General features: G+C 34.4%; 2 protein-coding genes and 1 long non-coding RNA gene across 3 annotated transcripts in view; 1 reads left to right on the top strand and 2 right to left on the bottom strand.

Moving 5' to 3' along the window:
* The window catches only part of LOC135124414 (atos homolog protein A), a 76,534-nt gene extending 54,895 nt beyond the window's left edge, over positions 1 to 21,639 (top strand). The window contains exons 3-9 of the mRNA XM_064049462.1: positions 2,008 to 2,186; positions 7,838 to 8,347; positions 14,241 to 14,879; positions 14,931 to 15,082; positions 20,515 to 20,687; positions 20,739 to 20,977; positions 21,031 to 21,639. Coding sequence (XP_063905532.1) covers positions 2,008 to 2,186; positions 7,838 to 8,347; positions 14,241 to 14,879; positions 14,931 to 15,082; positions 20,515 to 20,687; positions 20,739 to 20,977; positions 21,031 to 21,199 — 2,061 coding nt within the window. The 3' untranslated portion in view covers positions 21,200 to 21,639. The remainder of the gene's footprint in view (positions 1 to 2,007; positions 2,187 to 7,837; positions 8,348 to 14,240; positions 14,880 to 14,930; positions 15,083 to 20,514; positions 20,688 to 20,738; positions 20,978 to 21,030) is intronic.
* A 24-nt stretch (positions 21,640 to 21,663) lies between these two features.
* On the bottom strand, positions 21,664 to 22,071 carry LOC135123913 (proteasome assembly chaperone 4-like). The gene has a single exon (XM_064048771.1). It carries the CDS (start codon positions 22,069 to 22,071, stop codon positions 21,664 to 21,666), a length of 408 nt encoding a protein of 135 aa, XP_063904841.1.
* A 591-nt stretch (positions 22,072 to 22,662) lies between these two features.
* On the bottom strand, positions 22,663 to 23,301 carry LOC135124413 (uncharacterized). Its single transcript, XR_010279787.1, has 2 exons — positions 23,088 to 23,301; positions 22,663 to 23,025 (listed from the first exon to the last, which is right to left on the bottom strand). It is a non-coding gene; the product is annotated as an uncharacterized LOC135124413 (long non-coding RNA).
* Between the last annotated feature and the right edge of the window lie 4,213 nt (positions 23,302 to 27,514).

Raw genomic sequence — 27,514 nt, 5'->3', positions numbered from 1 at the left:
CAAGGCTATAAATACGATCTGTGTACCATACGACGAAAACCAACGTAAAATAATTTATTGTATAGTAACAGCTAACTATAATTAACACTCTCTTGCACTACATAAATAAAGCTCTATGACGTTAAAATTCCTATTAGCACTGCAAGTTATGATTTTCTAAGTATAGACCGTGGTTCAATGAAGCTCGACGACCAGAAATACGTGCAGAAAAAATACACACTCCGGGTTTAAATTAAGAACCGAAACGTTAATATTATTTTTTGGTGTGTGGCGCGGTTTTATTTGAGTTTTACGTTCTTTTAAAAGTAGAATGGCTGTAACTACGTATTTACGTTTTCATGCGTGTATATCGGGTTGTATAACACGTGGACGTAATTAATGTATGATTGTGATATTGATTCCCTCTTACGACTTTTGCTTTCTGCTGAGACCGTTATCTGTTTCTATCTTAATTGAATCTGTCATGGGGCTATGAAGTTTCAAGGATATTCTATTAAAAGCGAACGTGTTTGTTTGGCTTCCACCGAAATTGTTTTATCAAAGAGATATTACGAGTAGCACATTACAATCAATGAAAAAAGTGAGTGTGAACATCTGGTGTAAATAGCTGTAGTTTTCCTATATTTAGGGGAATATTTCTAATTTGAGCAAGTTAATATGATTGTGTCATGTCGTTACGGTTATATTAGAAATTCCCCCTACATGTTGTTGTCAGTCTCCAGTTCTTATCTGATTTGATAACAATTTATAAAAAGAATCAAAATTACCATATACGATTCAAAAAGAAAGCAAATTCATAAACATAGTTGTTTAACTAGACTAAATACATGACATTTGACGGGTATTGTGTGTTGCATACATACATTTTATAACTACAAGACGGGAAAAAACGACCATATAGAACAATTTGAACTTGAAGTGAACATAAGAAAGCTATTTTAATCGTAGTTATTAAATTAAAAACAATTTTTGTTCCTCGATATACATCAGCCTGATCAGAACAACATTTCTTAACAGTATTTGACATAAAAAGTTCATTTATCATCATAATTTCGCCTACTTCGTGTTCTAAGCTCCGTATTTTATCACTTTATATTCAGTTTTAAATATGCGGGTCTGAACATGATGAATGTTTCATCTGGAATTTTGAATTCTGGTGTTACCTTTGTGTATTGATTAGCATCTCAGCTCCCAAATCCCATAGGTTAGAGTCGTTTATCTCATTAAACTGGGACTAGAGAAGGCTTTGGATGATTTACTGAACCTCTAATGGTACCCTTTTCCCTCTCCAAAGACCCTCCGAATCGAACTAAATTCAAAACAGAGAATAACATTTGGAAACTGTATAATTCTTACGTGACCTATGTAAATTTCTATCTATTTACTGCTCAGATACCCACAGTGAATGTAAATATAATAATTATGTAATATTTAAGCAACAACACAATGAATTATAAACTTCTTCCCTTCACCTTCATGGTCACTGCACAACGAAGCTATTGCCAAATCCGGTAGATACGATCCAAGTTCTCATCCTCCTGAAACTCCGCTGAAATAAATTTTGAAAACTAACACGGATATGCTGTCGAGAACATAAATAATTCTCATTCTGGCTGAACGGTATCATGCATTTTATTGCACCAATACGTTTTATCAGAACCCTATAAAACACCAGTGTGGTGTTGGCCAAAATTATTGGCTCTAAATTTTTAAGAGCATAATTAAACATCGAAAATGACACAGTATTGTTCTAGATAAACTTTTGTTCGCTTTTGTTCGATGAGTTTACATAGTAGGAAAGTGATTTAAACTTTTTCTCTTTTCGGGGTAACACATGTTTGACTTTATACTGGTGTCATTAAAGCGTAACTAGTAGTAACTCATTTTATGACTCGTTACAGAGTTAAATTTTCCTCCCCTTGCGAGATTTCTCCCACACATTTTTATTAGGCTAACGCCCACGAACTTTCGTAATTAAACTTGATGATAATCCCCTGTTTGTTCCAGTGTTCAACTTACGAAAATGTCCGTGGCGAAGTTTTAAATTTATGGAAGAAAAACATTCCTGTCTGTCTAGAAGTACTCCTGACTTGTTCATGCAAAAATGACGTGACCACGAAAACATCCGAAACCTGTGACGACGACTTCCTTTTGGAAAAATGGTATTTTAGCATCAATCATCGAAGGTAATTGCGAAAAGGCGTGTTGTATGACGGTTCCGTGCTTGTTGCCGATTTGAGTAAAAAATTACGAATTTTAATTCTTACTATAAAACTGTCATGGAAAAACTAATATTAGACCACCCAAGCAACAAATGGTTTTCAACTGTTCGTGAATTTTAATACCTCCACAAAGAACTTATGGATAATTACAGGGTTTCAATGAATAATGATAGTTCAGTACGGAAACATGCGAAGGCAAAGGGGTTTACTACCTGCTTAGTATTTTTTAATCAAAAATGTTCGTTTTTAATTTAATTTTTGTTAAAATCTAAATTACTGTGTTAATTTTAAAATAGTTTCTATTACTGGACTCCACAATGTCTGTTAAGGAACAAAAAATTCTTTAAAATAATATATGAATTAAGTAATTGTAAGATCAAACTTCCGCTACAAATTATACTGTGTACAATTTGCCGCTCACCTCTCCTAATAAGACTAACTGATCAACATCATGAAATGTCGGTGAGTCTAGTTGTAATTCCTTTTTCGACAAAGCGGCACCAGTCAAAGCAAAGCGGCACAAGTCAAAGCACACTTCACTAAGGTAATTTGTTGGATAATTTGTCGGTCATTTACGGTAGATTCTCTATACTGGTTGCGAAACGTATCGCTGTATAAAGTGAATGTTTTCTATAAATTTGATTTACAGTGTCATTGTCCACATATTCTCTGACATTTTGTCGCATAAATTTACGTTATTGACAGACCGTTAAGCTCGGAATGCACTGATCGGAACCGATCGCCCCAGATCGGCGCTGTCGAATGTGTTTTTGGTCATAAACGAAGAGTAATGAATGCAATTACATGCAGAATAACGTCATTAAGCATACATTGTAAATTTGAACTTTATAGTCACTGGTAATGTAAAAAAAACGTGACCCCTTTAGAGGACATTAGTTTGGGTTCACGTGAATGGAATTAGTTAGTTGGATGAAAAATGGAATGGAACATTATGCATAATTTTACCATTTGTTGGCGGAAAATTATTTCGTCTTCAAAGGCAATGGAAGAATCTCATCTTGACGTTCTAGTTCAGTCTTGGTCTAGCGGGCCTTGAACCCTTAAAAAAAAGTATTGCTGGTAAAAGTACTGGTGGTGGTAATTTTAAATTAATGGACATTAACGCATAGTTTAAGTTGAATACAAGAAGATGACAACTTAACTACCGAAACATGTTTGGTTTAATGTCAGTCCAGCCACTGATCGTTCTGAAGATTCCTGCATTAATTTTTATACTTAATACTAAAGGACATATTTGATAAACGGCTGAATTTACGTTTTTTCTACGTTTCACAACTTCTAGAATGCGAAAAAGTAGCTCCACCATTTTTGTCAGTCCGTCGTCTGTTGACGATGTTAGCCCGAAACTATTGGTCTAATTGTGAAATTTAAGATGTATCTATACGTAAAGGAGGTAAAATGATAATCAAAATTTGTCTGATCATCCCGACCAAAAAGTTTATGACATTATAAAATTTTGCAAAGTAAATATGATTTAAATGTAGAAAATAATAAGTTTCTATACCTATGATTTGTTAATACATACCTAATTTTAACCTTATACATGTAGGTATTACAAAAAAGTCAAAAATGTACAACAAAAATTTTAATTTAACTTAGGACCCACAAAATTGATTACTATAGACGAATATAGCCGGATATGGATGGATATGGAAGAATATAGACCGATATAGAAGGATATAAAAGATATTAATGGGTATAGACGGATATAGAAGAAAATAGCAGGATATGGATAGAAATAAAAGAATATAGATATAGATATAGAAGTATACAAAATATATAAATGGGTATAGAACGATATCGAAGGATATAGATGGATTCAGAATTATATAGAATATATAGAAGGATATAAAGAAAAATAGAAGGGCATTGACGGATATACAAGGATATAAACCGATATAGAAGCACAGATTCGTGATCCTGAAAATATTTACCATAAGATAAACGTGTCTCTGGACCGATATAGAAGGTTATAGAAGGAATTAGAGAAAATAGGTGGATATAGAATAATATAGACGGATATAGATGAATGCGGAAGGATTATAGACTGATATAAAAAGATATGTTCATGATCCTCGGAAAATTTTCGATAAGATAGACGTCTCGTCACAGTGATTAGATTAGTTGTAAAATCCCATTAAAAAAAGTGGGGATTTTCTCAGTTATTACTGTCCTTACAGTAAAAATAAGGATAGATTCATGATCCTGAGAAAATTTCCGAACCAATATGTAAGGATATACAAGAATATAGAAAGTATAGCAAGATATAGAAAGATGTAGTCAGATGTAGAAGAATAGATAGAAATAGAGGCATATAGAAGTATACAGACGGATATAGGAGGATATAGACCAATGTAGAAGATATAAACGGATATGGAATGATATAGAAGGATATTGATGAATATGGAAGGATATAGAAAGATATGGAGGCATACAGACGATGATAGAAGCACAGAGTCGTGTTGCTGAGAATATTTACGGTAATAAACGGATATAGAATGATATTGAATGATAAAGATGGATATAAGTAGAACAATATAAAAGGATTTAAAAAGAAATAAAAGAACATAGATGGATATAGAAATATGTAGACACAGATATAGAAGAATACATAAGGATGTAGACAGATGTAGAAAGATATAGACGGATATAGAAGGATCTAGAACTACAGATTTGTAATCACAAGAAAATTTCCACTAAGACAGACTTCTCTCCCGACCGATTTGAGTAGTCTTAAAATTTCTCCAACAAAGGGTATATTCGTTATTACTGCCCGCAGAGCAAAAATAAATATAGGTTCGTGATCCTGAGAAAATTTCCGATAAGATAGACATTTCTCCGGATGAATATAGAATCATATAGAAAAATAAAAACGGATATAGAACAATCAGAAGGAAAATTTATAGACTGATAATAAAGTGATGCTGAGAAAACTTCCGACAAGATAGACATCTCTCCGAAACGATATAGAAGGTTGTACAAGAATATAGATCGGTATAGTATGACATAGAAGGATGTAGTCAGATATAGAAGAACGTAGAAGGGAATAGAGGGATATAGAAGCATATAGACGTATGTAGAAGGATATAGACAGATATAGAATGAAATAGATGGATATAGGACATAAGGGCTAATTCTTCTGAATCAAACCTGTTAAAATTTAAAGGTTGTTAAGAAATAAACAGCCTATCAGATTTACGAATTTAAATCGTTACTATGGAAATTTGCAATTTAACACCCTTTAACTTAGACGGATATGGAATGATGTAGAAGGATATGGATGGATATAGAAAGGAATATAGGGATATAAACAGATATAGGCGGATTTGGAAGAATATAGAACAGATGTGGACGGATATATGAGGATATAGACAAATGTAGAAGGGAATAGATAGATGGATGCAGAAGGTGTAGAAGAATGTAGAAAGATACTGACTGATATAGCAGGGTGTAGATGGATATGGAAGGATATAGAAGGATACAGGCGATCATAGAAGCACAGATTCGTGATGCTGAGAGTATTTACGATTATAGACGTCTCTTCGGACCGATATAGAAGGATATGAAAGGATAAAGACGGATATAGAAAGAAATAGAAGAAAATAGACGGATATAGAAGAATATAGAAGTACAGATTTGTAATCCTAGGAAAATTTCCAATAAAAGACGTCTCGTCGAACCAATTGGATAGTTTTAAAATCCCTTCAACAAAGGGGATTTTTCTTCGTTATTACTGCCCGCAGAGCAAAAATAAACGCAAGTTCGTGATCCTGAGAAAATGTCCGATAAGATAGACATCTCTCCGAACCGATGTAGAAGGATATACAAGAATATAGATCAGTATAGCATGACATAGAAGAATGTAGTCAGATATGGAAGAATACAAAAGAAAATAGAGGGATGTAGAAGCATATAGAAGGATATAATAATCGGATATAGAATGAAATAGATGAATATAGGAGGACATAGAGCCATATGGAATGATCTAGAAGGATATAGTCGAATATGGAAGGATATAGATGGATATAGAAGGATATAGATGGATATAGAAGGGTATAGCCAAATGTAGAAAAGTATAGATAGATGGATGCAGAAGGTATAGAATGATGTAGAAAGATATAAACTGATATCGCAGGGTATAGATAGATGTGGAAGGATATAGAATGATATAGACCGTTAGAGAAGGGTACAGACGATTATAGAAGATATATTATATATTTGCGATAATAGACGTCTCTCCGGACCGGTATAAAAGGATATGGAAGGATAAAGCCGGATATAAAATGATGTTTTTATGTTTTTATTTCCATATCTTTTTGGATACAGAATGCAATGGAAGAAAATAGACGGATATAGAAATATATAGACAGACAGAAAAATATAGAAGAATGTAAACAGGTGTAGAAAGATGTAGACGTTTATAGAAGGATATAGAAGAATAGATTTATAATCCTAAGAAAATTTCCAATAAAACAGACGTCTCCCCGGACCGATTTGAGTGTCCACAGAGCAAATATACAAAATCCTGAGAAAATTTCCGATAGGATAGACGTTTCTCCGGATGGATATAGAAGGATATAGAAAAATAAAAACGGATATAGAACGATTGGAAGGACATAAAAAGATATAAACGGATAATAGAGTGATTCTGAGAAAATTTCCGATAAGACAGGCTTCTCTCCGGACCGATTTAAGTAGTTTTAAAATTCCTTGAACAAAGGGAGTTTTTCTTCGTTATTACTGCCCGCAGAACAAAAATTAGCCCAGATTCGTGATGCTGAGATTAAACCATTAAATTTTGTTTAGTCATCCTTTAGAAAGTTATTGAATTCATCACATTTTTTTAAACAATTGTTTGTTAAAAATATGCTTCTGGGTGCAAAGTTATTTCCACTTTATTATTACGTTTTAGATTTGTTTACGCAGGATGTTTAAGAATAATAATGAAAGAATGAATTTGTTTTATTGAATGTTCCGATTTTAGTATTTTTTATTTTAATATAATATAAAAAATACCGTGTGATCAGAAATGGTTTGTGTCTGTTGGCAATCCTGGATTATTAGTTGACATTATTGGTATCATGATGTTTTCTATAATTTCCGGTTGTCAGTTGTCAAAATTGACAGATTGTTCACATTTTTAAATTGCAAAATGTAGCCAAAACATAACCTAAATTTATCGCATGTCACGATTGACGTATCTGTCACAATTATTTCCGTTTTACCAACATAAACGCAACAGAAATTTCACATTTTTATTTAAAAAGTACAGCCAACAGACTCAGTCATTTTTGAACACGCGGAAAATTTGTAAAATCAACTTTTATAATTTATAGCAAAATTTCAGTGCTAAAGCTGAAAATCTAGTTTTTTTTTAATTATTCAAGTATTCCAGTAAAAATGATAAGATCTATAATCCAACAAGTCAGATGGTAATAAATCCCCGACAAAACATCATACTAAACACCGACTGTACAAAAAATGTGCTGCAGATGTTTATCGCAGAACTAACGTCGACAGTCCAGGGGCACTAGCCTACACTACTCCATTAAAACCAGCCACCAACCAACCCAACACCATTTTGATTGTTCCAGAAATGCCGAACCGCTATTTTTCAACTTTGTCCAACTGATGAACGCAATCCGGTCCCAGCTATATTTCTCTCAACTGACAGCCTGGTTAACAGTCCAAGACGAAGACAGTCCAATCAAAATCACCAACAAGAACATCCGTTACCGTTTGACGCTGCCCGGAGAGACCTTCGAATCGGCGAATTTTTCTTCATCGGCCGTAAAACACGACTTTCCTTTGACAGACATCGGCAACGGTTTCACTGCCATGGTTTCCTTCTTGAGTTTGCCGCGGATGTCGACCTTGCCTGGTTTCATGTGTCAGAAGTGCGCTCCGAAGCCTGTTACGAACATCAACGAGAACAAAGAGGTGCAGAACGGGTTGGTGGATGACCGCATGCACACTGTGTGCACCCTGAAAGGGAAACATCGATGTGAAGATTTCGAAGAAGTGGAGAATGTCAAGAACAACAAGGCGGCTGCGTTCAAGAGGTTCTGTCAGAATGGGAAAAAGGAGTATCCATCCACCTCAAGGTAGGAAGGATGTGTTGTAGGATAAGGCATCCACATAAAATGTTGTTGCTGCAGACTAAACTTGGAGAAACTTATTATCAGCAATAAAATTTTATACGGATGTAACTAATATTTTTTTGAGGAAAATTAGCACATGTAGTCAAAGGTCAGATGCTTGAATTTACATTTTAAGAATTTATCTCTTTCATGTTATGAATATTTCACCTACTTATAAAACACATTAAAGTGGTGTAAATTTTAACAAATTAGAGTTCTGTTTCAAATAATAAATATGTAGATTTAGAAATCATCGAAAACTTAAAAATGGCGGAGGCGACGGGATAGTTTTCCTAAGGTTACATCAGAATAACAAAATTTAGATTTTTAATGTTCTCCAGTTGCTAAAAATATACTATTTAGTAAGTAATATTCTATCAAAATTTTGGGGAAGTTTGTTATTTTTTATAGTACAGGCCTTGTACGTTACCAGATAAACTGAAAGGGGATTGTTCAAGCGTAGTTAAAGACATTTATGTCAAGTTCAAAGTAATTGGTCCGATAGTCTCACAAACATTGATTAACATTTTGCTTGGTGTCTAATTATGTAGTGCAAGGATTAAAAAAAAAACAAAAAAAATCAAATCATCCTACGTAATACTTTTAATGAATTTTTAAATGATAAACATTTTGAAAATTCTGGGAATTTTAAAAATGAACATTATTATAAGTTAATTTAGAATAATTATCTCAAACTTGTTTATTGTGCCCTCAAGCTGAATATTACCTAAGACCTTCCTTGATGACTTGGATTACATCACTTCAATTGCTTATTGCAAAACAAATAATTTTTAGTTCTCTCAATAAGGTGATTTAACAGTTGCTACAAAAATTTTTAAAATACCATGCTAAAACGTAATGAATAAAAAAAATTGGTAAAAAGTTATTTAGATCGAACTTCCCTCACACTATATTAACAGTCCTGTAAATCGGGTTGAATTGATAAACTACAGGAGTATGCCATTAAATTTTGAGATGACGTCATCCAAATTTTGAAGTGAATAAATTATGATTATTTTTGCGATAACCTTCAAGCGTTTGCAGATTTCAGAGTAGTTTTCTAGTTTCTAAGTTAAATTGTAAGTTGTTGTTATACAATCTTAATTTTTTTCCAGAAATCTAGATGTCTAAAACAAAAAATTTTGAGATGACGTCATCAACTTTTTGGTGGGAATGATAATCAAGTTTTGGTTAGCGGTTTGCCATCTGCACTATATTCCTATAGTACATCTAAAGTTTCACAGCATTCAGTCCAGTAGATTCAGACATATTAAAAAATCGCCAACAGACGACGAACAAACGAAAACAGGGGGCCTACATTTTCATAATCTAGGCGCTTAAAACGTCGAGAAAAGATGAAAATAGTCATTAGCCATATGGAGTCTATAACAATACTTTCCTAGTTTACGCTGGGCAAGTTCAAGTTGTACCTACTAATAATAATAAAGATGCTTTTTTTTAAGTTCCTGTATTTCCTTAAATATATAATAAAAATTAAATAATAAATATACTCGTAACACTGAATTTATCAAGAGGTGCATGACGTAGTCGGAGTGATTTCCATTTTTTTTTCAGTTTTGTGAGTTCATTAAAAGTTAAGAGCCCGAGAGTTTTTTTTTTTTTTTGATGTATGAAATTTTTAAAAATACGGTAATATTCTTTAATAAATAATACCGGGTGATTATTAATGATTGAAGCAAATTAAAAAAAAAACAGTTGGGACCCCCGAGAAGGTTTTATATTTTTAAAAAAGACAGTTGGGATCCCTGAGAAGGTTCCACATTATAAAAAAAAAATGGCGCCCCCGAGGAGGTTTAACATTTTTAAAAAAGACAATTGGGACTTCCGAGAAGGTGTCACTTTCTTAAAAAAATACATTTGGAGCCCCCGAGAAGGTTTTACTTTTTTAAAAAAGACAGTTGGGCCTCCTGAGAACGTTTCACATTCTTAAAAAAGGTATTTGGGGTCCTCGAGAAGGTTTTACATTTTTAAAAAAGACTGTTGAGCCCCCGAGAAGATTTCACATTAAAAAAAAAAGATATTTCGGACCCTCGAGAAGGTTTTACATTTTTAAAAAGATAGTTGGGACCCCCGAGAAGGTTTAACATTCTTAAAAAAAGATATTTGGAGCCCCCGAGAAGGCTTTACATTTTAAAAAAAGACAGTTGGGACCCCCGAGAAGGTTTTATATTTTTAAAAAGACAGTTGGGACCCCCGAAAAGGTTTCACATTAATAAAAAAAAAGATATTTCGGACCCTCGATAATGTTTTACATTTTTAAAAAAGACAGTTGGGACCCCTGAGAAGGTTTAACATCCTTAAAAAAAGAAATTTGGGGCCCCCGAGAAGGCTTTACATTTTTAATAAAGACAGTTGGGACCCCCGAGAAGGTTTTATATTTTTAAAAAGACAGTTGGCACCCCCGAGAAGGTTGCACATTATAAAAAAAAATTGACGCCCCCGAGGAGGTTTTACATTTTTAAAAAAGACAATTAGGACTTCCGAGAAGGTTTTACTTTCTTAAAAAAATACATTTGGACCCCCGAGAAGGTTTTACATTTTTAAAAAAAGACAGTTGGGACTCCCGGGAAGGTTTCACGTTCTTAAAAAAGATATTTACGGCCCTCGAGGTTTTACATTTTTAAAAAGGAGGGTTGAGCCCCTCCGAAGGTTTCGCATTAAAAAAATATATATTTGGGACCCTCGATAATGTTTTACATTTTTAAAAAAGACAGTTGGGACTCCCGAGAAGGTTTAACATTCTTAAAAAAAGATATTTGGGGTCCCCGAGAAGGCTTTACATTTTTATTAACGACAATAGGGACGCCCGAGAAGGTTTTATATTTTTAAAAAAGACAGTTGGGACCCCCGAGAAGGTTTCACATAAAAAAAGAAAATTGGCGCCCCCGAGGAGGTTTTACATTTTTAAAGAAGACAATTGGGACTTCCGAGAAGGTTTTACTTTCTTAAAAAAATACATTTGGGCCCCCGAGAAGGTTTTACATTTTTAAAAAAAGACAGTTGGGACCCCCGAGAAGGTTTTATATTTTTAAAAAGACAGTTGGGACCCCCGAAAAGGTTTCACATTAATAAAAAAAAAGATATTTCGGACCCTCGATAATGTTTTACATTTTTAAAAAAGACAGTTGGGACCCCTGAGAAGGTTTAACATCCTTAAAAAAAGAAATTTGGGGCCCCCGAGAAGGCTTTACATTTTAAAAAAAGACAGTTGGGACCCCCGAGAAGGTTTTATATTTTTAAAAAGACAGTTGGGACCCCCGAAAAGGTTTCACATTAATAAAAAAAAAGATATTTCGGACCCTCGATAATGTTTTACATTTTTAAAAAAGACAGTTGGGACCCCTGAGAAGGTTTAACATCCTTAAAAAAAGAAATTTGGGGCCCCCGAGAAGGCTTTACATTTTTAATAAAGACAGTTGGGACCCCCGAGAAGGTTTTATATTTTTAAAAAGACAGTTGGCACCCCCGAGAAGGTTGCACATTATAAAAAAAAATTGACGCCCCCGAGGAGGTTTTACATTTTTAAAAAAGACAATTAGGACTTCCGAGAAGGTTTTACTTTCTTAAAAAAATACATTTGGACCCCCGAGAAGGTTTTACATTTTTAAAAAAAGACAGTTGGGACTCCCGGGAAGGTTTCACGTTCTTAAAAAAGATATTTACGGCCCTCGAGGTTTTACATTTTTAAAAAGGAGGGTTGAGCCCCTCCGAAGGTTTCGCATTAAAAAAATATATATTTGGGACCCTCGATAATGTTTTACATTTTTAAAAAAGACAGTTGGGACTCCCGAGAAGGTTTAACATTCTTAAAAAAAGATATTTGGGGTCCCCGAGAAGGCTTTACATTTTTATTAACGACAATAGGGACGCCCGAGAAGGTTTTATATTTTTAAAAAAGACAGTTGGGACCCCCGAGAAGGTTTCACATAAAAAAAGAAAATTGGCGCCCCCGAGGAGGTTTTACATTTTTAAAGAAGACAATTGGGACTTCCGAGAAGGTTTTACTTTCTTAAAAAAATACATTTGGGCCCCCGAGAAGGTTTTACATTTTTAAAAAAAGACACTTGGGACTCCCGGGAAGGTTTCACATCCTTAAAAAAGATATTTGGGGCCCTCGAGAAGGTTTTACATTTTTAAAAAAGACAGTTGAGCCCCGAGAAGGTTTCACATTAAAAAAGATATATATTTGGGACCCTCGAGAAGGTTTTACATTTGAAAAAAGACAGTTGGGACCCCCGAGAAGGTTTCACATTCTAAAAAACCATTTGGCGCCCCCGAGGAGGTTTTACATTTTTAAAAAAGACAATTGCGACCCCCGAGAATCTTTCTCATTCTTTAAAAAATACATTCGGGGCCCCCGAGAAGGTTTTACATTTTCAAAAAAGATTTTAAAGATAAAGTTAACAGTACGATGACTTGGCACCGTACTGTTATATTTTATTATGACAATCAGGTATGCCATGATAAAAAAATCACAAATTCACAATCATTAATAGTCACCAAAAAAATATGACTGTTTCCAAGTTGGAGTGGTTCATAACTAAAAAGCTTGAAGAGGCAAGATCAGATGAAACAGCCTGTATACTAATACTCGAATATGCTGAAACCCACGATCAAATATAGCCATGGATTTTTGAGGATTTGTCTTTGATAGAATTTTCGGCTTGTCAGATTACCGTTTGAGTTGAAAACGCAACGATCAAAGACAAACTTCCAAAAATCAAAGGCTATCTTTGATCGTCTTTTGGAATAGTAAAATACATTCTGGTGTACCTGGTTGAAAACTCGTACAAATTTTAATTAAAGTAATAGTTGTCTAAAAAAAATGTTTGGGGTTGAATTCTTTCAAAGTTACACAGCATTGGCTAAAGTACGCCAACTAAATCACTCCAAAACTTTGTACCTAAATTTCCCAGCTGCTTGCTTACCACAAACGTTCGTGACTTGCCTTACTTATAACTTATAACATTAAATAGATGGATTAAATTTTGAATAAACCAAGTCCAAGATTAACAACCGCATTATTGCCACTAAATTCGCCATAACCACGACGTTTCTTAAACCTGTAATAATCCACCTTCAACATTCTTCACTCGGGCCATCGACTGATTATATAAGCCTTGAAAATGAGCTACCACCTCAGAGATATAAATAAATATTAAAACAACGTGAGTTCCAACGTACAACTAATTTAAACGGCTAAGGATTTCGTGCGGAAAATGTAGAACTAACCGAAATAATGTCACGTCACTTAAACACCGAAATTTCATTCTAAAATGTGTGCCACTAAATTCGCAGTTATCATAATTTCAGGCATGTGCTGAATCGACAAAGGTCGCTGATGTTGAAGCGCAACTAATTTTACATTAACCAGAACATTCAAATGTCCTCAGATCCGCAAATTTAGCTCAGAGTAAAAGGATTTTAATTTAAATGTCTCTTGATGGGTATAATCATGTAAATGAATTAATATTTAATGGTGTTTGGCAGATTTTGATGCAAAATTTTGCCGCATATTAACGATCGCTGGCTGCAACGCTTCCCCTCATTACTTTCTCTTTGAACTTCCGGTCATCGAGTAATTAAATGTTCTCGGAAAACACGTGCCGCGTACAGTATTTTTAGATTATGCTAAATAAGTTCACGATGATTTCATTATGTTAGCAGTCGACCGTCGCAGCGAATCTTAACCAAATTCAGAGTTTTTAAGTATTAAATAAAATTTTTTATCTAGTTTATGTATATACCAAACATCTGATCCTCTACTACAAAATATCAAGCCTCGTTCTATGAAATTGTATCATTTTTCCCGTCACCATGTTCTCTTTTCGTCTAGGCCAAGACTGACCGTCGACATCCACAAGGCGAACTCCTTCACTCTCCACGAATGGCCCCGAAATTTCCACCAGACGCAAGCCGAAAAGAACCTCTTAAATAGCCATAAAAATGATCTCACTGTGGTGCAGGACAAAGGCAAGCTCTTGCTCGACGCGATCGAGCGGAGCGGCCTCAAGAGTACAAACGAGAGACGCGTGCGAGATGGTGATAGAAGATGTGATGAAACCTGTGTTCAAAACGGACGGAAGGATGAAAGTGATAATGGATCTTGTGATATGAGCGAAAGTGATATTTCTAGTATTAAGGAAAAAAGCAAATATGACGTAGAATTAGATACTTGTGATAGTTTAATTCCGAAACTGAGACACAAAAAGCTGAGGGATGTCGCCAACCTGGACCAGGCGGCACCCAAAAGTAGGAAGAAACTGCCGTTCGACGAGGACGGTCTCAAGAACGAAGTGGAGATACCGACTGCTTTGGAGCAGGCGAAGTTCCGGAAGGATCTGGACAACGCGGCGTCGATGGTGTTCCATTCCAGGACGGGGCTGCCTTTGACGAGCAGCCCAGCGCCGGTAAGAAGAGGGAAGACTTGTTTCGATTTCGATTCTTCTATTAATTCTGTTTCAGCTATCAAAAGGTATTTCGTTCGGGATAGTGGTTTATGTGAACTAAAATCGTTTTGTTGCAGCGCCTTATTTCCCACCAGTTTTTCTACAGACGAAGACAGCGAAAGCGATGGCAGCATTGTTTCGCCCTGCAGCCCTGAAACTAACGCAGTTCCGAAAAGGGAGCTGTCGCCTGTCAAATTCAGGAGAAAAGGGCATGCAGCTAATTTGTTAGGTTGGTGTTATATTTCTGCGTCGCATCTACTTTTTCCAATTTTGAAATACGTACGATTTTCACGAATTATGGTTGCGCCGACTTGAATGGACTTCGACTATTTGGCGTTTTTCTTTATATGTACTTGCCACTGAATCGGAAAGTGACGTACCGTGTACTCACGGATTTACATAGATCGTGAGCTTGTCAAATTTATTTCTGTAGCGCCATCTACTACAAAATCTTGTACTGGATCGTAGTTGTTGAAGTCCAGCTTCACCGTTCATTTTTATTCAAAGTTATTAACACCAACAAAGTTTGAATAGTAAATCCACAATATGCTTTTCAAGGACGTCCGCACATGCACGGAAAATTTCGACCCAGAATGTAGTAATAGCTCTTTTTAATAAATGTTAATGGAATTCGTATTTATTCATTTTTTGCATAACATCAGCTTAATTTATTGCCTTGGATTGTCACTGAAATTAATCGCAGATTAAAAATATTCGCGTTAACTGGACTCCGAGTAGAACTACTTCTAGTATTTTTGGTTTCCCCCCAATGATTTGTTCCTAAGCTGTCATTGTTATGGAACAATGGCTAGAATTATAAGTTAACCACAAAATTTAAATGTCTATTGTACCAAAGACTACTACGCAATAAATTAAGCTTGAGAATATGTCACACATTACACCTTGACGGTTTATTGCCCCGTTATAAATTCAGTATAAAATCCCCCCACAATTAATTATCCCCACATAGTAATTTAAAAAAAAATAAGACCATAAAATTTGTATGTGTCACCAATATGCGCCTCAAGTGGTTTTCAGACAAAATTTAACTTTTTATTTCAAAAAACTTAAAGAACAAATTGAAAACTGACATTTGTAGATTTAAAATTAGAGCAGCTTAAGGTTGCTGTTACACTGAAGTAAATATGGGTTATAATTACTAAAGAGCGGATTTATATGCATACATATTTGTCAAAATAAGCGCATTATATTTTGTCTCTTTTTCTTAGTACACGTGGTCTTCTTTTCACAACAAGAAACTTAAAACATATTTAAAATGGTATATTTTTGTAAAGAAATATAGATTCAATTAAGTTTCGCCTGTGGATCTGACAACGAATGAAAAATTCATCACAATTGAGGTCGGGTGGGTGGGCGGGGCTTACATGTTGCCTTTTTTTACTTAACACACCTAGTTTTCTTTTCACTACAAGAAACTGAAAACATGTTTCTACTGGTGTTATTTGTTAAGAACATATCAGTTGAATGTCAAGATTTGTATCAAAGTTTCGTCCATTACAAAATATATAAATTGTTTCTTTTAGAATTTCTTTAATACTAGAAATAGTCTCATTGTAAATATCTGATACATATTTTTTCCACAGCGTACTTTTGTCCGGTTTAACATTTCTACAATATTTTTCTAGTAACGGTTTGAAACATTTTAAGGGGAATATTAAGCATCGCTTTTCATAAATCTTTTGATTCGTGGAGATTTTGACACTTCCTTTTGTGCTGTGTTGAAACATGTTGTGATATTTGGAACTTGCGCTCACATGTTGTCTAAAAAATAAATTCAATTTTTTTTTTATTTCAAGAAAAAAACAAGCTAATTTTCTTCGGTTGAAATAAGTTCAGGATATTTTTTTATCCATGCATTTATTAAAGTTGTTTTCACTTTGGGAATTTTCACAAAATTTAATAAGAAATATGTCAAACTATTCTCCCCATCTTTACTTGCAATATTAGGCATGAAATACTGTTTGCTCAGTCAACATGTACCTGGTTAATCTTTTATGGCGTAAGAAGAAAGAGCTTTCGGTATATTTATGTAGAAAAATACCGGAAAAACTTAAATAGATGTTCAGATGTTCTTAGACTGTCGCCAAACAGAAGTCATAAATTTTATTGCCCTCTAATAAACCATTTACGGCGACTTTAAAAATTATTGAGTATGACAATAGAAGACCTAACTTCGGATTTTGCAAGTATTTTAGGAACAGAGATATTTTTTCAACTGACAAAGTAAAACTTCGCAAATATGCAGCAATTAATCTACGTCAATTAAAAAAAAAAAAAAGGATAATTCTGTTATACTGAGTGTCTGGAAAATTTCGAATTATCTCTCCTCAGCTACGCTGTTAACAATCAACTGGTGAGTCTGGAAAAATACTTAAAAAAAGTTGGTGGAGTTATAATGATTTTAAAATTGCTTCTTTTGCTACCTTTAACAACTAAATAACACATTCGTTATCACAATAACTAGTAATGCAACTTTTAGTTAATATTTCTCTCGCCCATGACCATGTTTTATTACCATTTCAGTTAGAATGTACAAAGATATGGTTGTGTTGTTTTTGTAATAATTTGATAAAATTCCATTTGACAACAATGTTTGCCTGATATAAAGCGACGAAAAATATTTGGCGGCTCACAAAATTGCCAAAGTTTTTGAGTTAATTTTGGGACACCGGTTTTTTTTTTTTAAACTTAAAACAATCTTGAAGTTCTAGGTATTCGTGTTTGGAAAGAACCCACCCTCTCTTTTCTTATAGGGTATGTCATTTGCCAAAATCGATCTTATTTTAGCAGATACTAACCCCGCCCACCCACCCTCTCTTTTCTTAGAGGCTATGTCATTTGCCAAAATCAGCCTTATCTTAGCAGGGACTAGCCCCGCCCACCCACCCTCTCTTTTCTTAGTGGGTGTCTCGCTAGCCAAAATCAGTCTTCTCTTAGAGTGTATGTCATTTGCCAAAATTAGTCTTATCTTAGGAGGTACTACCCCGCCCACCCACCCTATCTTTTCTTAGTGGGTATCTCGCTAGCCAAAATCAGTCTTCTCTTTTTTAGAGGGTATGTCATTTACCAAAATCGATCTAATTTGAACAGGTACTCGCTCCGCCCACCCACCTTTTCTTTTCTTAGTGGGTACCTCGCTAGCCAAAATCAGTCTTCTCTTTTTCTAGAGGGTATGTCATTTACCAAAACATCGGTCTTCTTTTAACAGGTATTAGCCCCACCCACCCGCCCCCATTTTTCTTAGAGAGTATCTCATTTGCCAAAATCAGCCTTATCTTAGCAAGTACTAGCCCCGCCCACCCACCCTATCTTTTCTTAGTGGGTATCACACTAGCCAAAATCAGTTTCCGCTTTTCTTAGAGGGTGTGTCATTTACCAAAATCGGTCTTATTTTAACAGGTACTAGCTCCACCTACTCGCCCTCATTTTTCTTAGAGAGTATCTCATTTGCCAAAATCGATCTTATTTTAGCAGGTGCTAACCCCGCCCACCCACCCTCTCTTTTCTTAGAGGGTATGTCATTTGCCAAAATCAGCCTTGTCTTAGCAGGTACTAGCCCCGCCCACCCACCCTATCTTCTTGTGGGTATCTTGCTAGCCAAAATCGGTCTTCTCTTTTCTTAGAGGGTATGTCATTTGTCAAAATCATAGCAGGTACTAGCCCCGCCCACCCACCCTCTATTCGTAGAGGGTATCTCATTTGCCAAAATCGGTCTTATTTTAGCAGCTAGTAGCCCCGCCCCCACCCGCCCACTCTTTTCTTAGAGGGTATGTTTTATCAGAATCAGTTTATCTTAGCAAGTATTGATGACTACTACAAAAAAAAAATGATCAAAATTTGGAAACACTACGAATTTTTTTATTATTTTTTAGGACTCCCGAAACCCCCGTATATAACGTACTGATGAGTTAATGCGCCATTTTCTAGACACCCGGTATACTACTCCTAAAGCATTTTTGTCATATCAAAAAAAATACGGAGTATGCAAATTGCATATAAGTAATCCGCTCTTAATAATTATTACAAAATTACACACAGGTTTGTAAGAAATAGTGCATATAACACCAGGTGTTTTTTTCCATGATCACTACAGGTAGCAGCAGCAGCCTTAAAGAAGCACATGACGTCATTATGACATTCGAATATAGGATGAAACGAAATTCAGTAATAAAATGCAGTGGTTACTAGATAGTTTTATCTGTTTTGACCAAATATATAAGAAAAAAAATATTTCCATTCATTTTTAAATTCACTGATATTCGAGATACGAACAAAAACCAAAACTCCAATTTTGTGAACACACAAATCATTGAAAACCGTCACACAAATAACAGATAATTTAGGCAAAAAATGCAACAATTAAACAGTTAAAACTTCAACTGTTTTTAGCTGAAAGCACTCTCATCCCGATTTGGTAAGACTTCGTTATGACGTCATGCGCAGATCTTCCACCACTTCGGTTACCATAACTTGAAAACTAAATACTCAAAAGAAAAGAAACTGAGCGATGACAGCAGTTGTGAGTAAAAAAAACTACGACCTGCTACATATATACATATACCTATAAAACTACTGTTAAAAAAGATAATCATAACCAATTTTCAACTAGAAAGTGATGTACCAGATGACTCCACTCGATCGATGTTTTACAAGTTTACTTTTTTCTAGATCACACCACTGTAAATTCAGCAACACCAAAAAACTTGAGGTAACCAAACACAACTTTTTTTAATCCAAATGCTTAAAATCGAAGGATCTTTCCAGCAGATCAGTTCTTATCCCATCAAAAACTCTGCTATTCGTTTTACTTTTTTACTTTTGTGTGTAGAAATAAAAAAAATCCCGATTTTCAAATTTATTAAGGTGTGATTTCACCATGCTGTTGTCAAGCAGTGGACATCTAGCAATGACGCAGAGAGTACATTCAAATTTAACAAAAAGTAAAAAAAGAGACAGTAGGTAGTGCTCAAAATAAAAAAATAATTTCATTACATAAAAATAACATAAGAGGTAGGTTAAATCTGAAAAATACATTTGTTACTCATCAAATGAATACTGCATAAAATTCAAAATTAGCTCATTTAAAAAAACAACTTTTTGTTTATTTTGGTTTTGGTAATTTTAACAACATTGTGATATCCGATCAATAAAAACTGCCCTTTAGGTGGCGTTGGATTTTTCGTTCGATGAGAATACAGTTTACTCGTCCAGCGCCTACTTGACGACGTTTTTTTTTATTGATTGTATCTTATATGACCTTGCAGTGAGAAAATTTCAAGAGACCCTGTTAAATAATGTACATGATACCATAATCTTGGCCCTGTATTAAAAACAGTGAAGTATTCCTGTAGTTACTAAATGATTGGTTTAATTATGAAACGAGAGTAGTTTACAAATCACGTATAGTTTAAATCCATTTATCAACAACAATCGCCATATTTGAATTATTATTTGTATCCACAACAACCAAAAAATTAAACGTTGAGTTTCGTTCCATGGGTGTACGTGACGTCAAAAATGTTAAACATGGGTGAATTAGAACACAAAATTTCAATGTTGTTGATCAGTCCGTACTACGATGAATTAAAAATATAGTAATAAGAAAAAACTACCCCACACTCATCGTCTCCCTGTTTACAGGAAGCTTCGAAGAGTCGGTATTAAACGGCCGTCTTGAACCAGTGTCAACCGTCCATGGCTTCACCGCTGAACTAGGGGCCAGTGGTTCTTTCGTTCCTAAACATCTAGTTGTTCCCGTCACCGTATTTTTTTACACTTTGGGTGATAACGACAAAGTTTCATCACCATACCTGGTATTTCCCGCCAAAATTGCCGCAAACACTCGCTAAAACTTGACTTTCCAGAGCCACATAAATCTAGGCAAAAAGGGTTACAACGTCCCCAAATCCGGAACCATTCAAGTCACCCTTTTCAACCCTCTGGGGACCGTTGTGAAGATGTTTGTTATTATGTACGACCTCAGCGACATGCCGCCCAATTCCCAGACTTTCATCAGACAGAGGACGCTTTACATGCCCACGAACTGCAAGGAGGAGAACGCGGAATGGGGGCCCAAGTGGTTGCGCTACCTCATCCATTTAAGGTGATATTCGCGCGGTTTTTTTACTAGTTAGATACATGAATTTCTTTGTGCAGGTTCATCAGTTCCAAGTCGGGTAAGGTGTATTTGCACAGCGACATACGGATGATCATTTTCCGCAAAAGTGATATGGACACGGCCACGGCTCATGGGATCGACATGAGTTACGAATTGAGGAGTTTCACTCATATGCCAGTCAATCCTAGATTCTCACCAAGGAAGTAACTAGAAGTCAAATTAGAAGAATCACGAATTCCCAGAAATGTATTCAAACTACATTATCATATTTGCTGTTCGTTATTTAGTTGTTTCGTGCAGAGTGATGGATAGAGGTTTCTTTGCGAAAATTCGTTAGAAAAAATAGCTCAGAACTGCCATTGTTGTAAATATATGTAAATATTGATTTCGTTTGGATTTTTTAAGGACAATACTGGTATGAATCTTCTTTCATTTTTGTTTTGGAAATTTAGTATTAGGCGTTGATTATTTTCTAACTGTGGAATTGGCAATTTTTCAATTTTAGAGTAGCACCAGTATCTACATTATATTGACAACATTATGAAGTTATAATTATACAAGTATCAGAGATATTTATTATTATACATGATCATAGAATTATACTAATTTTGTATTAGTCATTGAAAATAAATGTGTGAAAAATATAACTTATTTTTATTTTCATTGCATACTTAAAACATGTCTGGATTTTCTTTAATTTCCTCATACATTCGTTGCTCTATTAAAGTTAATAACGTCCTATCTTCCTCCATGTTACAACTTACGTACACTGCTTTGCACAATTTCTTTGCGAGTCTTGAGGCTATCCCTTTTGAAACTTCTACAGTAAAGTCACCGAAAAGTCGAGTACAGATTGGTTGAGTGTCATACCGGTTCATCAACGACAAGAACAGAGTACTAAACTGCATATTGTCTTTCTCGTTTATGAATATAAGCAACGAGTCTGTCATTTTTACAACTTGGTACACTATTTTTCGTTCAGAAATGACTGCATTAAACTTATGAATTGTGAAGTTTGAGGTTGTGTACTCCACTTTGATACCGTCTTCGCCAGTCAATCGATCCTCCTTTTCCGACATTTTTTATTTCTAAAAAGAGAATTTAGCAATAGTGTTAACAAAATTGTGGGAAACCACCTTCTAAACGAGTTTGATTTTCGCTTTATACATACAAAAAGTTAGGTTATGTTTGAATCAAAATCACAATGTCACTACTGTCAAAGTTGACATTTGAGCAACGTAGCCAGTGGCGTAACATGGTGGCGGTTTACATTTTAATATGTACCACGGACCTAGATAAGAAGGACCACAGTAGATCAGTAACGAAACTTCAGCAATATTTGCGGAACGGGTGTGACCTTGGGAGCCCGTTCCCGGGAAACACGAAGATTCAAATATTTCGTAGCATTCGTATGTGATTCATATAATACTAATAATTGTACACAAAAATAAAAATGGTTGGCATGTACTAGTGACATTGGTCATTTTTTTCTTTCCTATAAATTATTAATATATTCAAGCAAAACATTTTTATTCAATTTTGACGTTTTAAACTGCGTTTATTAAAACCTTAACAAGTCTGACAAATAAGTTGTTATCCACAAGTGAATTGCAAAATTTTTAATTTACTCTTAATATTTTTAAATCACTCACAAAAAAATAAAAAACAACTTCAGGAACATAAACATTTTGCTTATTATTTTTAATAGTTTTCACAGAATACAATTTGTTTACAATTTTCACTAAAAGGTTGCTGCAACTAAATCAGTATTGTTTGACATATTTCTTTGGCTCTGTGAGGCGTCAATTTGGGAATTGTATAAATCCCACACCAATAGAATTCCAAAGAACGTTTCGGAAACTATTTACTACAGATTATTTCGATACAAGTGCAAGAACCAACTGTGAAACACTATTTTATTTGAAATGAAAAATTTGCTAAGGTGTTCTTTTAAATAAACTTCCACAACACATCTTCCCTGTATTCCGGTCTCTTCAACAATCATTAAGTGATGTGAGTTACCGGAAACTCACCTTGAAAGTACACAACTGTTTATGGTATGTTTGTGGATATTCATTAATACGAAAATTCTTACACCACCACTTCTGCGAAGTTTGTGAGAACTTTGCACATTCTTACGAAGTGGTACATCCTGTTTTAATTGTGACATTTTAAAGTTTTCAATGAAGATGTGATTTTTGGCGATTTAATGATGCCACCTGAACATTTTGCAGTTTATACTCCGGTAGTGGGTAATACATTTTGTGAGTTTTTCCCAATTTATGCACTGTATTCGTTAACTGGTTTGCGGCTAAAAAACGAACCCTACAAAAATACCATTCCACCACCCCTGCAAAGACTTTCCTCTTGATTACCTCGTCTCAGTTTTTATTAGAGTTAGAATTTTTTACACACTAAAATTTAAAAATAAATCTTGGACCGCTCAAACACGCACACATCGAAAATTAAACTATTTCGTTTAACCTGCAGTTTGTTGACCTCTTTAGCCTGGAATTTTCTAGTATTTTTTACATGTATCGTAAGACTACGTCGTAAGTATCTATTACTTTGTTACAATAAATTTTACGTTTGTTTTTAACCCCATAACCCAACATCCCGTATGATTCCGTAAATAATATGACATTTCTTGTTGACAAAACCAGACAAAACGTTCACCGAAAACCTTAAAATGAAAAAGAAACTATGTTCTTCAAGGTCGGAGCACCTTTAGTGACGCCAGTGACCTCTTTATGTCGTTCCGTAAGCTCCCCATGTATTTCTTATGGAGTCAGCTGAGACTTTCATAGCCCTGGAAGGACAAACGACTGTCAATCCCACAGCATTAAAAACGTGGCTCCATTTAGTTTCCGTTATTTTTGGCGCGACCGCTAGAGGCGCCACCGAACACAAGCCCTAGTTTAATATGGAAGCTTATGGAAATTTGAACGTTTTTTTTAATTAATTTAATTCAAAAAGGATATAAAAACCTTATCAGGCGTAAAAGTTGTCTGGTTTGCGATAAATAAAATTCTAATTTATAGTTTAAGGTTACTTTTTAATTTAGAACAAGTAAAAAGTGCATTTAATATTAGCAATGTGAATTTTTTTTAGAACTACTTTGTTAATTAAAAGATACTACTACGTCTCAAATATTCTTCTAAAAAATATGACGTTCCTCAACTTCAGTGCAGGTGGAAAAGGTCACAATTTTATGTCACTTAAAGAAAAATGAAAAAATATACACTTTAAAGACACATTTCAGGAATCTGTTAGTTCAAAGCTAATTACTACGTAATTTAACTTGTTTTTTTTTAAAGGCTGAGATTTCCGCCAATGCAAATGTCTGATGACATAAATTTCTTCAAGGTGTCCTCAAACAAATTCACATTCCTTCGAATCTGTTCAAGGTTACATTCGATATTCACTTCCACCCGATTTACAAAAACATGTAACTGAAAATTTTCATTCACTAAAACATGTTGCACGTTTGGCTTTTGTGTTTTGATAACTGTTTTTGAAAACATTACATTTTTAGTGTCACCCTCACTGTATGTGGTAACCTCACAAAAAGAAGGCAATCGAAATGGTATATTTACATCCAACAAATTCTTAAAAGGGTTTTTAATTACGTCTAGGTCTTCGACTAATTATCTACAGGTTCCAAATTTTCAAGATGCTCCATTTTTGCCCTTTCCGATGGAATTTCATGTCTTTCGATTATCCTCCTTTTCGATACTGTTGTTGTCAAATAACCAGGACAATTGGGAAATATTGTTGGTATTGCCCCATGTTTTAATTTTGGACGCTTATACGGAATTTAAATCTGAAATGTAAGCAGTAGGTACTCAATACGTTCATCTAATGTACTTACCGAACCAGACTTCCATTCCTTAATTATCTCTGGCGAAGTAAAATGTCTTTCACACACAACATCAGGGGATGTGAGATCTCCTCTAGGTATTTTTCTTTATCAGATAATAGATTCTCATCATGTGGAGCACGAAATAACGAAAATTTACCTGTTTCACCTTTGTAACCTGTACGGCACATTGGTACAAACTACTGCCACTTCTTGTCGTCATCTTCGTTTGTCACTTTCCATTAATTGCCTGATGCATCTTTTATTAACTGTGGTTAATAAGAATTACCAAGTTTTTGTCATATATTAAAAATATTTGGTGAAACAATAATAACACCGCTTTACTTCAATGGAAAACAAGGGCTAGTAACACACAGCGCCACCACGGAAATAAAACGGAACCATCCGAACTACACAGTACAATGTCCTTCATATTTTAGTCCGTGATATGTACTTATCCTTTTAATGAAAAATTAACCATATGCAGTCCTGTTAAATAGTTAACTACAAGTAGTTAAAAGTGTAGTTCAACTACTGTCGGTGAAGTTAACTACCCATTTAATTACATTTTTCGTTCTTGTAGCTGAAATATTATATTTCAACTACAATTTTGATACATTTTTAATTACATTCTTCTTTCTTTAGTTGTTTCTCAATTTTGTTGGGTTACAAGGACAGGTACCTTTTCCTGGTATTAAGAGGGATATCTAGTCTTTTTAATCCGCAATTTTGATTGTTTCGACTCCGCCCAACTGTAAGGTTGGATTACCGAACCAAAAATTTTCTTGTTCAGTTGCCAGTTCAGTTCAACCTGGTGAAAACTGTGTCCTCTGTTCTATATACTGCGTCTAATTCAATTTTGCGATGGAAAATAATTTGCCACTTACCTTTAAATCAGAGTTTTTTAAAATAATTGAAGTGAACAGTGACAAAATTAAAGCGAAATGCCAATTTTGCCACGGAAGTCAGGGCATTATAAAGAGTTGCAGTTAATCAACCACCAATTTTTTAACACATATAAGGGTAAGTCAAGTCCAATTTTGATTTTTTAACTTTCAAATATCAGCTCAAAATAGATGACCAAATTTTAATTAATTAATTTGTTTTAATTTTCAGAGAGAACATCCAAATAAAGTGGCCAACCAATAATTCCTTTAGCGAAATTGAAGGACAACCTCCAAATAAAATTAGTAAAGCTGCAATTTCCAATGCTTTTGCAGCAGCATTAGCCTATTCGAATAGAAAAGCAGTTTCTTCTGATCAGGTAAAGAATTATTTGTATAGTTGATTTGCGATATAAATTAAGATCAATTTGAAATACCTGGATACTATATTATAATTTTTTTAGTGCAATGCAGCAGTTTTACAGTACATAGTGGCAGAAATGCTGACAATTTTACAGTCGATAAACCAAGCTTCAGAAATATGTTACATGCCGTCTCTAACGGTGCGTTTAAACCTGTTTGTCGCCAAACTTTGTCAAAACAAATTTCAAATTACATAGAGAAGTGTAAGCGTAATCTAAGGAGCATTATGGAAACTCGAGATTTCATGCACATATTTGGTCATAAAACAATAAGAACTTCTATTGATACCGAATCTCTTAAAAGGAAATCTTGTTTTGGCTTGTAGGAAAATTAAATATTCTCACACTCACGACTGAATTGGTAATATTCTGCACAGCATACACCAAGAATTTATAAGCGATATTAATAAAATTAACTGTACCCAAAATTTTTGTAAAGCATTTAAAAATTTTTCAAACGAAAATACAAATGAAAATGAGTCTAGCTCATCTCAAATAAAAGTAGGAAACGAAACAGAAAAAGATGACGTTCAAGTTCATGACTTGAATTTCACTTTATTAAATAGTGATGACTAGAGAGCGGAAAATATGCAGCAAAATTTTGGGAAATATGATCATATGATATGCATCAAATTTATGCAAATATGCAGTAACTTTCTTAATATATGCAGAGATATGCAGTTGCATATGCTCCAAAAATTAAAAAAAAAGCGTAATAACCGAACTAAATTTATTTACAAATTACAAAAACAGGTTTCCCGAGCTTACATTTTATTACAAAAAATACATAAATCACATTGCAAAGTGTTTAATTACATCTCATTAACACATAAATCACATTTTTAAGGATAATATTCTTATATTAAAAAATAAATATAAACAGAACACATTAAAAAATGGTAGTAATCGACTATTTAATTACTATTTTGATAACAATTTATTTTTAAATATTTTTCGAAATATACTAACAAAAAATTTTTCGGGTGATTCTAAAGTATGTATTTGTTAATAGAAAAACTGCGTACTGCGTCCACAAATGTAAAAATACTTATACCAGTTTAGAGCAGGCGCGAAAAACACAGTTTCTTCTTGAAGAATAAGTTCAGGAAAAGGTTTAATCCATAAATTAATTTGAGTTATCTTTGACATTTTGACACACCTGGATCGCTTTAAATGCTTTCAATGCAAACTCACGATGAAAAATAATATGATAAGGTCCCTTCGACCACTATAAAACATACCATTAATACACGAACAAAAATATTGGGAATGGTATTTCCAAGAGTAATTAGTGCCCGATTTTACCTCAAAAGTATCATAAAACCCAAAACTTTCCTAGTTATTTGAAGCTCAGGAC

The sequence above is a fragment of the Zophobas morio genome, unplaced genomic scaffold (genome assembly GCF_036711695.1).
Source record: "Zophobas morio isolate AGI-343-1 ecotype UQ-CSIRO unplaced genomic scaffold, CSIRO_AGI_Zmor_V1 ptg000007l, whole genome shotgun sequence".
NCBI classification, from domain to species: domain Eukaryota; kingdom Metazoa; phylum Arthropoda; class Insecta; order Coleoptera; family Tenebrionidae; genus Zophobas; species Zophobas morio.
The sequence above is the reverse complement of the archived record's forward strand: the minus strand, read 5'-3'. Positions and strand labels throughout refer to the sequence as shown.

Bases quoted from the DNA above. Each gene is read 5' to 3' on its own strand.
- LOC135123913 (XM_064048771.1), bottom strand. From the start codon at position 22,071: ATGTCGGAAAAGGAGGATCGATTGACTGGCGAAGACGGTATCAAAGTG.